This window comes from Cydia strobilella, chromosome 23 (genome assembly GCF_947568885.1).
Source record: "Cydia strobilella chromosome 23, ilCydStro3.1, whole genome shotgun sequence".
In the NCBI taxonomy this organism is placed as follows: Eukaryota; Metazoa; Arthropoda; class Insecta; order Lepidoptera; family Tortricidae; genus Cydia; species Cydia strobilella.
The window spans coordinates 3,649,147-3,664,207 of record NC_086063.1 but is presented as its reverse complement, the minus strand read 5'-3'; the positions used below and the strand labels follow the sequence as shown (position 1 = coordinate 3,664,207).

Here is a 15,061-nt window from a genome sequence, read left to right as displayed (position 1 = left end):
CAGGTTGTGAAAGGCAAGAGGAATCTACCGATACGTCATTTAAAAAAATCCGCCCAGTATCCTGAGCTACAGGGTGTATTGATTATCAGTATTTAAACTCATAACCCTACTCATAAACTCCTGAAAGGGTGTAAGCGCTAAATCTGGATTCAGCAATTATTTTCTATTACAATATGTATTTTTTCCGCAAAGATATCTAGGACTTTTTTGTGTAGAATTTAATAAGCTTTAATGTTGCTTTACACCATCTATTCATAGATAACGTATATTTAGAATAAAACGCAAATTTCTCCAGGATGGTACACATTTTCTAAGATGGCTGTGATTTCTCGAGGTCCCTAAAATGTCAAATAGTGTGGACATGAAAAAGAGACCTTTAATTAACATATGTACTAAATTTCATGACTGTCCAAGAGATTTCGAGGTTAGTCCTAATCCGATTGTGCTATTATGGGTGAAAATCGTTCTGGAAGTTCATTTTATGCTATTTTATATCTTGAGTATGTTTAACACGAAGAGGCTTTTATGTGCCTAAGTGACTGTAAGATTCAGAAGCTACGCACATGTGGTCACAATTAATCGAACAAAATATTTTCAACATTTGTTATAATTTTTATTTAATTTAGAAACTAAGGAAACGAGAGCGTTCCCAATCATCCCTTGCATTCTCAATGATTCCTACTACATACTGATTGAAAATACAATATGTTTTTCTTCGTACATTGTTATACGCATATCCCGTGAGATAAAAAAAAGTTCCTTGAAAAGTGAAACTAAATTGAAAATCTGTCAGTGTTTCCATTTCCCCCGCAGACTGTTTCCGACTACACCATATGGTTTCGGGTAAAAAGGAACGGCAAGGTTTTTGTTTTCGCCCAAATTTAGTAGGATAACATTAACTTATTTTGGTAAAATTAGTAAACAGACAACCACACTAACGGTTAGCATAAAAGTAAATTCGGCCTTGATATATTTTTAGAGCGTTTGAAGTGTTCCCAATTCCCCCACTCTCCCCTACCAGGTCCAGAATAAAATAATACAAAATACATACCTATTATTACGAACGTCACCAACAGGTACCAATTTACTTACTCAGCGCTAGTTGAACCATTATTTATCACCTTATGGGCATTTGACGCTTCAGGTAAAAGTCTATCTTCTGAAATCATCATAGTTAATTATTAATTGTTAATTAATTTCTACTCGGCCTGCAATATGAAATAGTACTTAGTACTGCTACTGTAAGGACTTGGTTATTGGTTATTGAAACAACGACATCATAAGGCGCTATCTCACTCTTACATTATTGTTTTTGCATATGTCTATCCTTATTACATACCATTTGTGTGGATAATAATCATGGCCGCGAGGACAACAAATATTATGAATGGTTAAAAAAATCGGCCAAGTGCGAGTCGGGCTCGCGCAAGAAGGGTTCCGTACGATTACGGAAAAAACAGCAAAAAAATCACGTTTGTTGTATGGTAGCCCCATTTAAATATTTATATTATTCTGTTTTTAGTATTTGTTGTTATAGAGGCAACAGAAATACATCATCTGTGAAAATTTCAACTGTCTAGCTATCACGGTTCATGAGATACAGCCTGGTGACAGACAGACGGACAGACGGACGGACAGCGGAGTCTTAGTAATAGGGTCCCGTTTTTACCCTTTGGGTACGGAACCCTAAAAAGCAGCATTACAAAATTAAAGAGCCTGAGTATTAGTACGATTTGATATTGACAGTGAAATACATACGAATTGGTGCCATAATGGTGTTGTAAGGCAGCTTGAACTTGACGCCGTTTTCTTTTTCCATCGGACCACCGATGTGTTTTATACTCTCCTCCGTTAGTTTTCCCCATAACGACATTCTGGGTATGAACTAACGCTTGGCACAAGTTGACCTCCGAAGTCCGAAGGGCTCCTAATATTCTCACAAGTCGCCTGATATGAAGGCAACAATATAGGTAACACAAGGCTTTTGATGTTCACACTGACATTTAATGAATTGACATTTATTACTTACCTAAAAAGTAAAATGAATTTTAAGCAGTATTATAGGCTAATTATTATTATTTATTTATGTATAAATAAATCCAGCGAGTAAATCACAACCACAACAACTCTTCCGCACAATAGTTAAATTAACGGTGAACGGGAAATAAAGCGAGCGGTAGTTTGAAAAAACGAATGCAGAAAAACGCAAGGGTTATCTATGGCATAACAAGTACCCTTCACACTGACGGTGACGGGCTTAATGATAATGTATTCAATTTAAATGTTATAATCTTATCATTTTGGTAAATCAATGATGAAGCACTAATAATTTATAAATAATAATTTTAATATGAAATCATTGCAAAATTATTACCTACCAATCCAAGTTTTGAACTGGTAGTGGTAATTAACGAAGATTTCTGGAGACCCTTTAGTAATCCAAATCTGGCTTGACCTCCGATTAGGTGTTACATGTACGAATCAAGGGATCAAATTTTACCGGTTTTGGTTTGTAAGCTAAACCGGGTACACTATGTTTTGTGAATTAGATACCCTTACGATATTGCCACCTGTCGAGCTAATTAGACACTACTGAGTTAGGTCACCTGTGTTAAAGCGACATCTTGTTGGTTATGATTAAACCTAACCTCGCCATCTTGTTTTACATGGATAGTGTAAAGATCACTCACACAAACAAGCGTTAGAGCAAAATCTTCTCAATTTTCAAATGGATTTTTCAATAATATTATTGAATAACTGGTCATTATTCGTAATTACGCAAAGATAAATGGATATGGACTACCAAAACATCAAGGTTTAACGTGCACAAAATGTACGTATTAAGAGAAAAACTGCCAATAAAATTGTATGAAATTCGCACAAGGAGATCCACCTTAAAGAAGACCATTGTTTTTTTATTAGTATTTATGTAGACACTTCTATCGGCAGCGGACAATGTGACAATAATGTGTGTTGTTGTTTTAATACATTTACTTTAATTTGTTTTTTTTTTGTCTCCCGAGCAAAGTCCCAATATCCCGAAAAGTGGATATTTACTCTCGATAAGGTCATTCGATCTAGCAACCCTGTGCACAGGCCTTTAGCCTCTCCAGAAGGACGAAAAAAAAAGGATTGCAATTTTTATCTCCAACTTTGATCGAGCATGTTTAACATTGTTCAAATTATAAACCGATTTTCAAAAATGTGACTTCAATCAAAAGGTACCACATTGTCCTTTACCATAAGGACGAAAATTGCTTGTATCTTCATACAAGCAATTTTCCGTACGAAAAACCTGTCAGAGCGCCTGATGGCAAGCGTCAATGTTTTACCTTTTGCTTGAAAACGACACAAATTATAAAGGACAGTAGTTTAAACAGCTTTTTCAATATATAATATCCTACAGATACGCAGCAGTATGGACAGGCGACAACATGGCGGAATGGGGTTTCCTGGCCGTCTCCATTCCCCAGTGCCTCTCGATGTCCGTCGCCGGCATCAGCTTCTGCGGTTCCGACGTCGGTGGATTCTTCAAGTATCCTGAGGCAGAGCTGATGACGAGATGGTACCAGGTTAGTGATATACCCTGCATTTGGCTAAGTTTAACTTAGGTCAGTGTTACCCTCTATTGGAGAAAACTAACCCCTTTATTGGATCAAAATTATTCTTATCGGAGCAATATTCCATCATCCATTGGGTTAAAGTTACCCACTTTTGGGTTGCTATTCTCCGTTACCATACCATACCCTCCGGTACCATAAGTACGAAAATTGCTTGTATCTTTATACAAGAAACGTGCCAGAGCGCCCTTATGGCAAGCGACAATGTGGTACCTCTTGCTTGAAAACGACACATATGACGAGATAGTACCAGGTTAGCAATAAGAGCAATGTACCCTTTCACATAAAATGGTTTACCAAATATTACGTTAGGTGGCGCTGTAGCGAACGCGGCGAGTTCTAGCAGTACCGCAAACGGGCTTATTACATAATAAAATACAAGCTAATGCTATTAGTGATTTTATACACGGTGGCTAAAAAATAAGTGCATTCCCGTTGCCAGGGAGGTTTCGGGATTATATTGAGCAACTTTTACTATAGGACCAACCACGAGATCGCGATAAAAAAATTTACCCTCCCATACAAAATGGACCAGCAAAAATGTATGAAACAGCCAAAAAATTTTTCGCGCTTTCGGGGTTGGTTCCATAGTAAAAGTTGCTCAGTATAATCCCAAAACCTCCCTGGCAACGGCAATGCACTTATTTTTTAGCCACCGTGTAAGGTAATCGTTTTGTACGCCTCTCCCCCACTGGTTTATGTGTTGTTACAGGCGGGCTCGCTCCAGCCCTTCTTCCGCGCGCACTCGCACATCGAGACCAAGCGCCGCGAGCCCTGGCTGTACGCGCCCGCCACCGCCGCCCTCATCCGAGACGCGCTGCGCAGGAGATACGCCCTCATCGACTATTGGTACATATTATTATTTACAACGACGGGACTTAATCGCGTAAAATAAGTATTAAACCCACCTCCGACGTTTCGAGGACGGCGTTGTCCCCGTGGTCTCGGAGAAGACTGGCTAAAGTTGACATCAACATCTTCTAGGCGCGCGAGTTTTTCGAACTACCCGCACTTGGTCTCGTTTATTAACTTGAACGTTTTGCGCACTAGGGATGTTACCGGGTCGACACACAACACTCACAATATTCGATTTTTCAACTTTCGATATTTGGTTTCGCTTACACTTACTAATGACTGGGTTCCATGTGGATGAGATCTTAAAACCTTCGTCTCGATTGAAATTTCTATGTTTCTTGATTTCAATGGCTTCACGGATTTTTCTACTATAAAACCCACGATCTGTAGAAAGTATTCTAGGGTTGTGAAGCTCAATCCAGTGGTTTGGCCCTGACTCTAGTAAATGCTCAGCAACAGCAGACTTGTTCATGTTCACCTGACGGTTCTTGACAGCTGCGATATGTTCCTTATATTGGTACATACTCTAAGAACAAATTAAATTATTTTCTAGGAAAATATTTTAATTTGTGGTTTTTCAAGTAAACACACTACTATTTAAACTATAAACTGAAATAAATCCAGGCCAGGGGCCAAGGGGGCGCCACAAGCCTTCGGGAATTGTCATATACTTGGAAATTTCGACCCATGCCATCGTGACCGGATAGCAGAGCGGTTCAGGCACCTGTCCGGTAAACGGGGTACGCTGGTTCGATTCCAGCTCTGGACACTGGAGGCTTTGGTCATTTTTTCCTTCGTATATGACATTTATTTCAGTTTATTGGTAGATAGATACATTTTTAGGGTTCCGTACCCGAAGGGTAAAAACGGGACCCTATCACTAAGAGTCCTCTGTCCCTCTGTCTGTCGCCAGGCTGTATCTCATCGACCGTGTTAGCTAGAATGTTGAAATGAATAAATAGAATGATGATGTATTGTCTGTTGCCGCTATAACAACAAATACTAAAAAGTACGGAACCCTCGGTGGGCGAGTCCGACTCGCCCTTGACCGGTTTTTTTTAGGCACCTGCCGCGATAACAGAATACGCTGGTTCGATTCCAGCCTGGGGCCCTGGAGGCCTTGATCACTTTTTCTTAATATATGACATTTATTTCAGTTTATAATTTATATATTCGTGTTTCTACTTGGAATAAAAACAAATTAAAATATTTTCTGAAAATAAGTTAATTTGTTCTAATACGTACAGTCGCCATCAGATATATCGGAGCGGCCGAGGTGCTCACAAATATCTGAACACGCCTGTATTGTCAAGGGGTTAAGTGCGTGTTCAGATATTTTTGAGCACCTCGGCCGCTCCGATATATCTGATGGCGACTGTACATACATACTATAACAGCCTATTCTATAAAAAAACGGTCGTGTGAGGTACTGATTTTGCTTGACCCTTTCTTAGATTTTACACATCTTTTAGGTACAATCACAGAATAAATAATAATACTAGGTACAGAAGATTCACTCTCTAGCAAAACGCGTCTATTACGACAGATATGACCGCTAGGTGGCGCAAGCGCGAGCAGGCGTCCGTTCCGTAGCGGAGCGCGGCAATTACTATGGCTAGACACCAGATTTGGGGGCGGCCGCATGTACTTGTAGCGACGCGACGAAATCGCGGAGTGAGTCACGCCTGGTACAATACAATGAATCTTTGGTTTAACAGTAAATTGTTGTAGGTACACTCTGTTCTACGAGCACTCCGTGGACGGGTTGCCCATCATGAGACCCATGTTCCATGATTATCCTGAGGAAGAGGAGACATTCGACATCCAGGACCAGTACTTACTCGGTAAGCACACTCAAGTTTAAAATTTTTGTATTGCTATAAGATATTGTTTAATCCGCAATTTAAAACAACTTACTGTATTTAAGTTTTTGAGGGGTGGAGGTATATTATTTCAGCATTTCGTTGCTGCATATTTGAAGCTACCTCGAAATGCAGCAGTATGTTCTAAAATATGTCCCATAGTTCTTAATTCGCTGACAAGAGCTATTAAGGCATATATTTTGCACTTGACTGTACCTGGGTTTCATTCGCTTTTCGTAGTAAAATTGGTACTAGGTTGGTGCTTAGCGAAATTCAGTGGTAACTGTATTGTATCACTTAATTGTTCGGACGTGCTCGACCATGATTATTTCCAGCAATAATAGGGATGTTTCCTATAATTAAAATAAATTATTTCACACCGTGCACGAAATAAAGCACCAGATAATTATTAGAAAAACATAGATAGCTGTTATTTTTAAACACAATTTATATTTAATAAATCGGATAGAAAAAAAAAATTGATTTGACCGTGACGTCACTATACTCCGGTTTTATATAAATTCCATATTAGCAAATCGTTTTGACAGTTCTAAAAAAAAAGCTAATTTGACTAGTAGGAAAGTAGCCTATTGAACATGGGCCTGACACTCTTTGATAGAGAAATATAGTCTTATTGCGATTCCTATAAGAGGAAAGAGAAAATAGTGTCATGCTTAATCTTTATCACCGACCGGGCAATTTTTCATGGTCGGGTTATGGCATCATGGCAAGGAGGCGATGGCGAAATACCGAAATGTATAAGAGTGTAAGAGAAAAAGGATTATGCTGCCATACATGAAACTGTCAATACATAAATATGTCGTTCTCTTACCCCTGGTCGCTGGGTTTCCATGTCTATAACTACTTGTATATACTAATTAGCTCCATGCATGAATTTATTTTTATTTTTGGATTCATAATTTATATCGTTGGAACACCGGAAATGATAAAAATACTTTTGTAAACCTTAACATTATTTTATTAAAAAATATTTAAAATGTTGAAAATTTTTGAGCGGTTGAAACGCTCATAATTTTTGGCGCGAATTCGACAGAGCGTGATGACGTCACACGTTGGGCGGCCCAACTGACGTTTGCTACTAATGACACTAATCTGTCGAACGCGTGACGTCACGTGGCGTTTCGAGCGTTTCGCTCACTAGCTTTTCGCGGGCAAATTTTTGACTTTTTATTTATAATTTTAAGTAATTAAATGGTAATTTAAAAACGGAAATGCATTTGTAACATGATATAACGGTAACAAACATCCGAATAAAACATATTTCGTTCAAATATAAACTTCATGCATGAGGCTAATTATACTATGTCTATGCTATTGAACCATGTGAGCAAAAGTCATTAGTTAGGGATGGAGCATGATTTGTGACCGAGCGCTATGGTCTTTTGGCGAACCGTTTCCTGGGTATTTTTAAAGTGTAACTCTAAAATACATGTTTTGTGAAAAAATATATGTGACGTTCCGTGGTTAAAGATACCTTGTAAAACGGTTGGTACTTACGTCCGTATAAGTATTGGAGCGTCGTTAATAACGGTGTAAGCGCCGATTGCCATAAGGTACCTTTTTCGTGGAATGTCATAATTGATCTTCTTTTTTCCAGGCGACGAGTTCCTGGTTCGGCCTGTGACCGAGCCCGGCGTCACCAGCGTGAAGGTGTACCTGCCCGGGAAGGCAACCCGCACCCTGTGGTACGACGTGGACTCGTACCATGCGCACGCAGCCAACGGATACTTCACACAGGACGTCAATATTGCTAAGGTAAAATTTCCCAGAAAAATAAATCTACAAAAACAACTGGACGTATTTATGCAGACGGGAACCAACCCACACCAATTAAATACTCATTGAAAATCGAACCTTAAGAGTCCCCGGCAAGCTCGGCCGATTTATCTGATGGCGATTGTAACAATGAGTTTTTTGAAACTCATGTACTTACAGAATGTAATGTGTTTTATTATTAATCTAGATAAAATTATGAAAAATAAATAAATGTAATAACATAAAATAAAATAATTTATTTCGGACAATACGGAATCCATATATCGTATACCTACAATCTTATAACTAAATTATAATAAAATTAAAATTTTCAAATTAAAATTCAATCATATATCAATGTCACTAACTTATTATTAAAAAAACTTTAAAATAAAAATGGTTTAAATTATAATTGAAATGAATTTTTAATAAATAAATTAAATTATAACCATTAAATTAAACTAATTATTTAAGCTAACGCTTTTTATTATGTTTAGATCCCCTTGTACCAGCGCGGCGGTAGCGTGGTGCCGCGCAAGGAGCGCGTGCGGCGCTCGTCCGCGCTCATGGCCGCCGACCCCTACACGCTCGTCGTCGCTTTAGATGCCAACGTGAGTTCGTTTATTATGACTCCGCTTATACTGACCAACCGCCTTACTATGACGTATAACTGTGTGAAGTATGATTTTCATATAAAATTCTTTGTAACTAAGTCGGATTAGATGACTTCGCTTATAGTGACAAGTCGCTTACTATGACCTATAAATCCTATTTTATTTTCATGAATTTATGTCCGGTTATACTGATACATTCGCTGGTTTTCGTGCCGTTTATTATGACTCCGCTTATACTGACCAACCGCTTACTATGACGTATAACTGTGTGAAGTATGATTTTCATATAAAATTCTTTGTAACTAAGTCGGATTAGATGACTTCGCTTATAGTGACAAGTCGCTTACTATGACCTATAAATCCTATTTTATTTTCATGAATTTATGTCCGGTTATACTGATACATTCGCTGGTTTTCGTGCCGTTTATTATGACTCCGCTTATACTGACCAACCGCTTACTATGACGTATAACTGTGTGAAGTATGATTTTCATATAAAATTCTTTGTAACTAAGTCGGATTAGATGACTTCGCTTATAGTGACAAGTCGCTTACTATGACCTATAAATCCTATTTTATTTTCATGAATTTATGTCCGGTTATACTGATACATTCGCTGGTTTTCGTGCCGTTTATTATGACTCCGCTTATACTGACCAACCGCTTACTATGACGTATAACTGTGTGAAGTATGATTTTCATATAAAATTCTTTGTAACTAAGTCGGATTAGATGACTTCGCTTATAGTGACAAGTCGCTTACTATGACCTATAAATCCTATTTTATTTTCATGAATTTATGTCCGGTTATACTGATACATTCGCTGGTTTTCGTGCCGTTTATTATGACTCCGCTTATACTGACCAACCGCTTACTATGACGTAATTACTGTGTGAAGTATGATTTTCATATAAAATTCTTTGTGACAAAGTCGGATCAGAGGGCCTACCGCGAACCACGTTCGACGTGTTGCCTCTCCATCGCAGTTGTAAATTCGTACGTAAGTGTGACAGGGAGGCAACACGTGGAACGTGGTTCGCGGTAGGCCCTCAGATGACTTCGCTTATAGTGACAAGTCGCTTGACCTCTGGCGAGTCGATATGACATCTATTACAGTTTATAATAATTTCGTGTGTAAAATTTGCAGAACACCGCACACGGCTCGCTGTACATCGACGACGGTGAGACTTACGAGTTCAGGAACAACAAGTACATCTACGCACACATCGACTACGAACCCAGCGCGATCACTTACTCGTGAGTACCTTCAATAATGCGAGGACAAATTAAATTAATTTTATTACTTGATATCGATAAAAATGACGTACAACCGTTGTGTAATTTTTAGAATATGAAATAATGGTATATTGCAAGCTACAATAAATTTTAGCAAGTCCAGGTTAAATACGTTTTGGTTTTTAGAGACACAGTCCTAGCATTTTAGTTTTTTTTATGATAGAGGAAGCTAACGAGCGACGATTCGCCTGATGATAAGTGATTACCGTCGCTCATGGACTCTCGTTACACCAGAGGGGGCTGTAAGACGGGAGTATGCTCTTTTCTTGGAAATACCGCTGAAGACAGTATATTCCATAGTTTAGTTGTGTGGCCGTGGACCCACCAGTGATGATTCTTAGATACATTTAAATTCAACAGATAGCGGTGTTATTATTTCCTCGGGGGTTTCTCAATTTTATTTTCCCGATAATTCAGTCACTTTGCAGTTTTCACACAGAGCGATCATCAAACCAAAATACACGGTGGCTTAAAAATAAGTGCATTCCCGTTGCCAGGGAGATTTTAAGATTATACTGAGCAACTTTTACTGTGGGATTTCGTGATTGGTCCCATAGTAAAAGTTGCTCAGTATAATCCCGAAACCTCCCTGGCAACGGGAATGCACTTGTTTCTTAGCCAACCTGTATATTACCAAGTCAAAATATAGTACAATATTTAATTATATTTGGCCATACTTAGAGACTTGAATAGGTAAGAAATACTGAACAACTTTTATTACGGGATTAACCCGCGGTAAAAATCTGCCGTTCCATACAAAACATCGACATATAATTCGCCGAAATGTAAAAAGGCAGCTGATTTTTCTCGCGTTTTCTAAATGGATTATTCACTGACCTCTACAGACTAAATAAAATCAATAACAATAACTCTTTCCAGTTTCGTGAACTCGGCCAACTACCCCACCCGCTCGTGGGTGGAGCGTATCGTGATCGCCGGCATCAAGTCCCCGCCCAAGACCGCCAAGCTCGTGCAGGCCGACAAGCAGCTCGCCCTGCAGATGACCTTGCACAAGGGCAACGATGTTCTAGTTGTAAGAAAACCGGCCGCCAGCATGGCGCAGCCTTGGAGGATTGTGTTCAGTTATTAACATATTTCAGGACTTGAAACGAATTCCAAAACCTAGTCCTCTGATTTTAAAATGTGTTAAGGTTTTGATATTGATATATTATTTCGCTCGATATATATATTAGGTCTACATATTGATATATTAGGTCTAGATGTAATAATTTCGAAACCTTAACATATTAGACTATTACGTATCGAATTATCGATCTGACCTGCGGTGGCAGCATGGTTACATTTTTATCGCCTGTCACTTTCGCACTTACATACTTGTTAGAACGTGACAGGCATGGTGACAGGCGATATAAATGCGACCGTGCTTAGCCCGCTGACTAGCGGGTCATACATGATGTGCTGACAAAGTCGTGAAACGACATTTTACATTTCCTAATTGTGAATTCCGTTTCTCTTGTATAATTTCCGTGAAAGTTTCCAATTTTTTGGGGTTTCTTCCGCAACTTGCACATGTTATACACAGATTTAATTTCTATTTTGTCTTTTCTGTTCTCGAAAGCATATATAGTTTTGGTTCAAACCGAAACTAAGTCGGGTCTTCGGTCGATATAAATAGATATCGGACAATCCCGCTCTAGACCGCCAAGCTCATACAAGGCGACAAGCAGTTCGCCCTGCAAATGAACATACTTTGAGTTTTAGTGACCTCATTAAATAATTTCACGGTTTAGACACTTGTTTTAGTCACTCACGCGACATGTTTCGGTGAGCCTAGGTCTCCTTTCTCAAGCACTAATAAGAGGTTTAGTGACCTTGGTAATAATAAAAAGCTCCCTGAAATGGTTTTTTAGCCCCAAATCAAACGCACTCTCCAGTGATAAACTCATATGTATTACCAGTAATTTTTATAACCAAGGACTCACGGTGCTATACCTATTACTTATTAAGTTCGATAAAATTTAAACCATGTTCTATTGGAACATAGCTGCCTTTGTCTTGTTTCGTTCATGAAATAAAACTATAAAAACGGATTATATCGCGTATATTTAATTTATAATACATCCCGAAGTTTCGAACCCTTTACAGCGTTCGTGGTCAACGGGTGACGGGGTTTTCATAGTTTTATTTTATAAGTAACTATCGCGGTAAACGAAGACAATATTTTGTTTCGTTCAATTTTAAAACAAAATCAACTTTATTTCCCACATTATAGGTTCAAATTTCACGGGTTAATTTTGGAATTTTTACCGGTATGGCTGGACCTTAGGAGAATAAAACAAGGCAATGCACTAAATAGATCGCCACTTCCAAATTTACAAATTTTTAGGAAAATTGAACCTTACACAAATACATACAGGTTGCAATTGGCGATCAAAGGTATGTAAATCTTGTGATTTTCTACTTTATATGTAATTAGATCAATATGGATACTCCTTATTTAAATTGTGTACGTACGCAGTCCTGTTTTATATGTACATGTTATTATTTTCATCACACGTAGGTCATCAATCATAAATGTCATAATATATGTCTGTATAAACTTTTTGCATTTGACTATTGCGTGTGTATTTCAAAAATCAACTTTACTTGTGAGATAATAAAGGCGTATTCTATAATGGTAGAATATTTTTTTACGTATTTTATGACTTATATATTTTGTCTCTTATTGACACCATAAGGTAAATTAAACAGTTATTGAAAACGTTAACATAACCGTGATAGTAAAATGAAATAAGTTTATTTCATGTCAACCTTTTACAAGTAATATCTACGTTTTTACTATGAGTGTTCATTAAATGTATAATATTACGGAATGAATCAATAAGAATCTATTACAGATTGTAATTTGTCAAGTAGGTAGTAATCGTAATAAGGTAAACGTCCTAGTGCTCGACATGCTAATGCCCAATAGATGACAATGACACCCTGCTGTCACGTGTATTGACAAAAATGTGACATAAGTTTAAACATTACCAACTCTGACAGTGACGTGTACTAAGACGTCTACCTTAGTAACTTGTAATAGCAAAGATAAAGGAATACTAAATTCGCGTAAACAATATTTTAGTGCAAATTTCACAGCTGAACCAGATACCTGCTACTGTAGGCCTAGCATAGGAAAGGGGCAGTATCTCGCCCGCGAAGAGCTTCCCGTCTTTTTCTAACTGTATTAATTAAACAGGGACGGGTAGCCTATCTCGCGGGCGAGATACCGTCGCGCCAATCATGTGCTAGCCCGGCTGGAATAGTAACTTGTTTGACAAACGTTAGCGCTTGACAATCAGTTTTTATTTTCCAGATTATAAAATGACAGTTCGAACGGCTCATTAACTACCCGATTATCGAGCTTTTGTATTCAAATGACAGGTATATCGGACAAATTAATAGGACTGTCATTTTAGTATCTGAGATATAAAAATCTTTATTTATCTGGTTACTTCACGCCTCTTAGTATTTTCTTGTCTATGGCTTTACCTAATCAGTGTTGGCCGAAACGTTAATGCAATTAACCATTAACCAGTACAAATTGAATCGTAAACCGAAACGGACGGTTACAGTAGCAGTACTGGTTAATGGTTAATTGCAATTAACGTTCGGCCAACACTATACACAACACACCCAACTTGTCAGTAGAAAAAGGCGCGAAATTCAAATTTTATATACGGGAGGTCAACCCTACGCCTACGCCTACATTTTTTAAATTTGCCGCCTTCTAGTGACAAAGTGGCCGTGCCAGAGTATAACATAAATGGTATTCAAGATGCGGGATCCATAAATACTGTGAAGAGTAAGGTTTATCATGTTTTGTGATAATAAATAAGTTTTTTTTGAATATGCAACCGTTTTATTTCTCCTTTATATATCTATTTAATATACATTTCAAGGGGGATCATTTATTTACATAGTAACGATATCAAATCGCTATATCCTTCTAAGGTCCTTGGCCCTACCTAGTACTTCTTCAGTTCAATGAAGTTTAAACCTTATTCAATTGGAACAGTTGCATTTTTTTTGTTTCGTTTAATTTGAAACAAATAAAAATCAACTCTATTCGCTGCACTATAGGTTCAAATTTCAGTGGCAAATTTTGGGTTTTTTATTTTATATTATATTATTATATATTGTTTAATACACTAGCAGCTGAAAGCTGATGCGTGTATATCACTGCACTTGTTTTTTTTTTACTATTAGGTCTATTAGTGTTCATTTTGTTAGTTGTATGGCCTATGGATAGGGAGCGTGCATGAACTATAGGGGGCAGCACGGGAGCCGTCAGATCTTTGTCGCCAGGAGTCAATGTGAAGTTTATGCTTCCGATGTAGCCCACAAGATGACAGAACCTACTATGCACATGAAAACGTACGAGAACGGTAGATGGTAGCACTTGCTTTGGCAATGTACATGTTTATGTTTCCAATTCAGAGGGCCTACCGCGAACCACGTTCGACACAAGATAGCACACCCTCCAACGCGCACGGCCCCTATTGGTATTTACTCAGCTGAGAGCTTCTCTTATAAAGTAAATGAGCCATTTTAAAGTTGCACACTCAACACTTCAACAGACAAGGTATTTAATATCGGCACGGACAAAGTGTCAAAAATATGTATACACGACCTTATTGCTCGAACATGAAGGTAGGAGAAATAATATAAAAATTTCGAAAATAAAAATTGTGTACACCTTTTATATAAAACGGCTCAAATGTGGGTTTCCACATCGAAAGCGATTTATGAACGGACTGTAAGTTTTTGTTTTTAACACAATCTCAAAAATAACCTAAAATTTTTACAGTAACCTTGAATTATTTCGAACCAGCCGAAGTAAGTACTTATGCGATGTAACATTACATTATCCAGGCACATACTTAACATCATAGAGTCCAACAAAAGCTAAGTGAATACTTTATTTCATTGTTTAACCTTTTCGCCGCCATTGTTTGATATAAAGTCATTACATTTCGTGTCCCACACGCCACGACTTCATATCAAGGCGTCGCTTACTCCGCGATTTCGTCG

At 38.0% G+C, this 15,061-nt stretch overlaps 2 protein-coding genes across 4 annotated transcripts in view; one reads left to right on the top strand and one right to left on the bottom strand.

The window, feature by feature from the left end:
* Nucleotides 1-13,014, top strand: part of LOC134751776 (neutral alpha-glucosidase AB) — a 39,504-nt gene extending 26,490 nt beyond the window's left edge. For all 3 annotated transcript variants that reach the window (XM_063687260.1, XM_063687258.1, XM_063687257.1), the window contains 7 exons: nucleotides 3,407-3,572; nucleotides 4,333-4,469; nucleotides 6,207-6,319; nucleotides 7,956-8,113; nucleotides 8,611-8,724; nucleotides 9,876-9,985; nucleotides 10,904-13,014. In XM_063687260.1, coding sequence (XP_063543330.1) covers nucleotides 3,407-3,572; nucleotides 4,333-4,469; nucleotides 6,207-6,319; nucleotides 7,956-8,113; nucleotides 8,611-8,724; nucleotides 9,876-9,985; nucleotides 10,904-11,114 — 1,009 coding nt within the window. In that variant the 3' untranslated portion in view covers nucleotides 11,115-13,014. The remainder of the gene's footprint in view (nucleotides 1-3,406; nucleotides 3,573-4,332; nucleotides 4,470-6,206; nucleotides 6,320-7,955; nucleotides 8,114-8,610; nucleotides 8,725-9,875; nucleotides 9,986-10,903) is intronic.
* Nucleotides 1-15,061, bottom strand: part of LOC134751783 (poly(A) polymerase type 3) — a 223,334-nt gene that overhangs the window by 148,134 nt on the left and 60,139 nt on the right. The gene's annotated exons all lie outside the window — the stretch shown is intronic.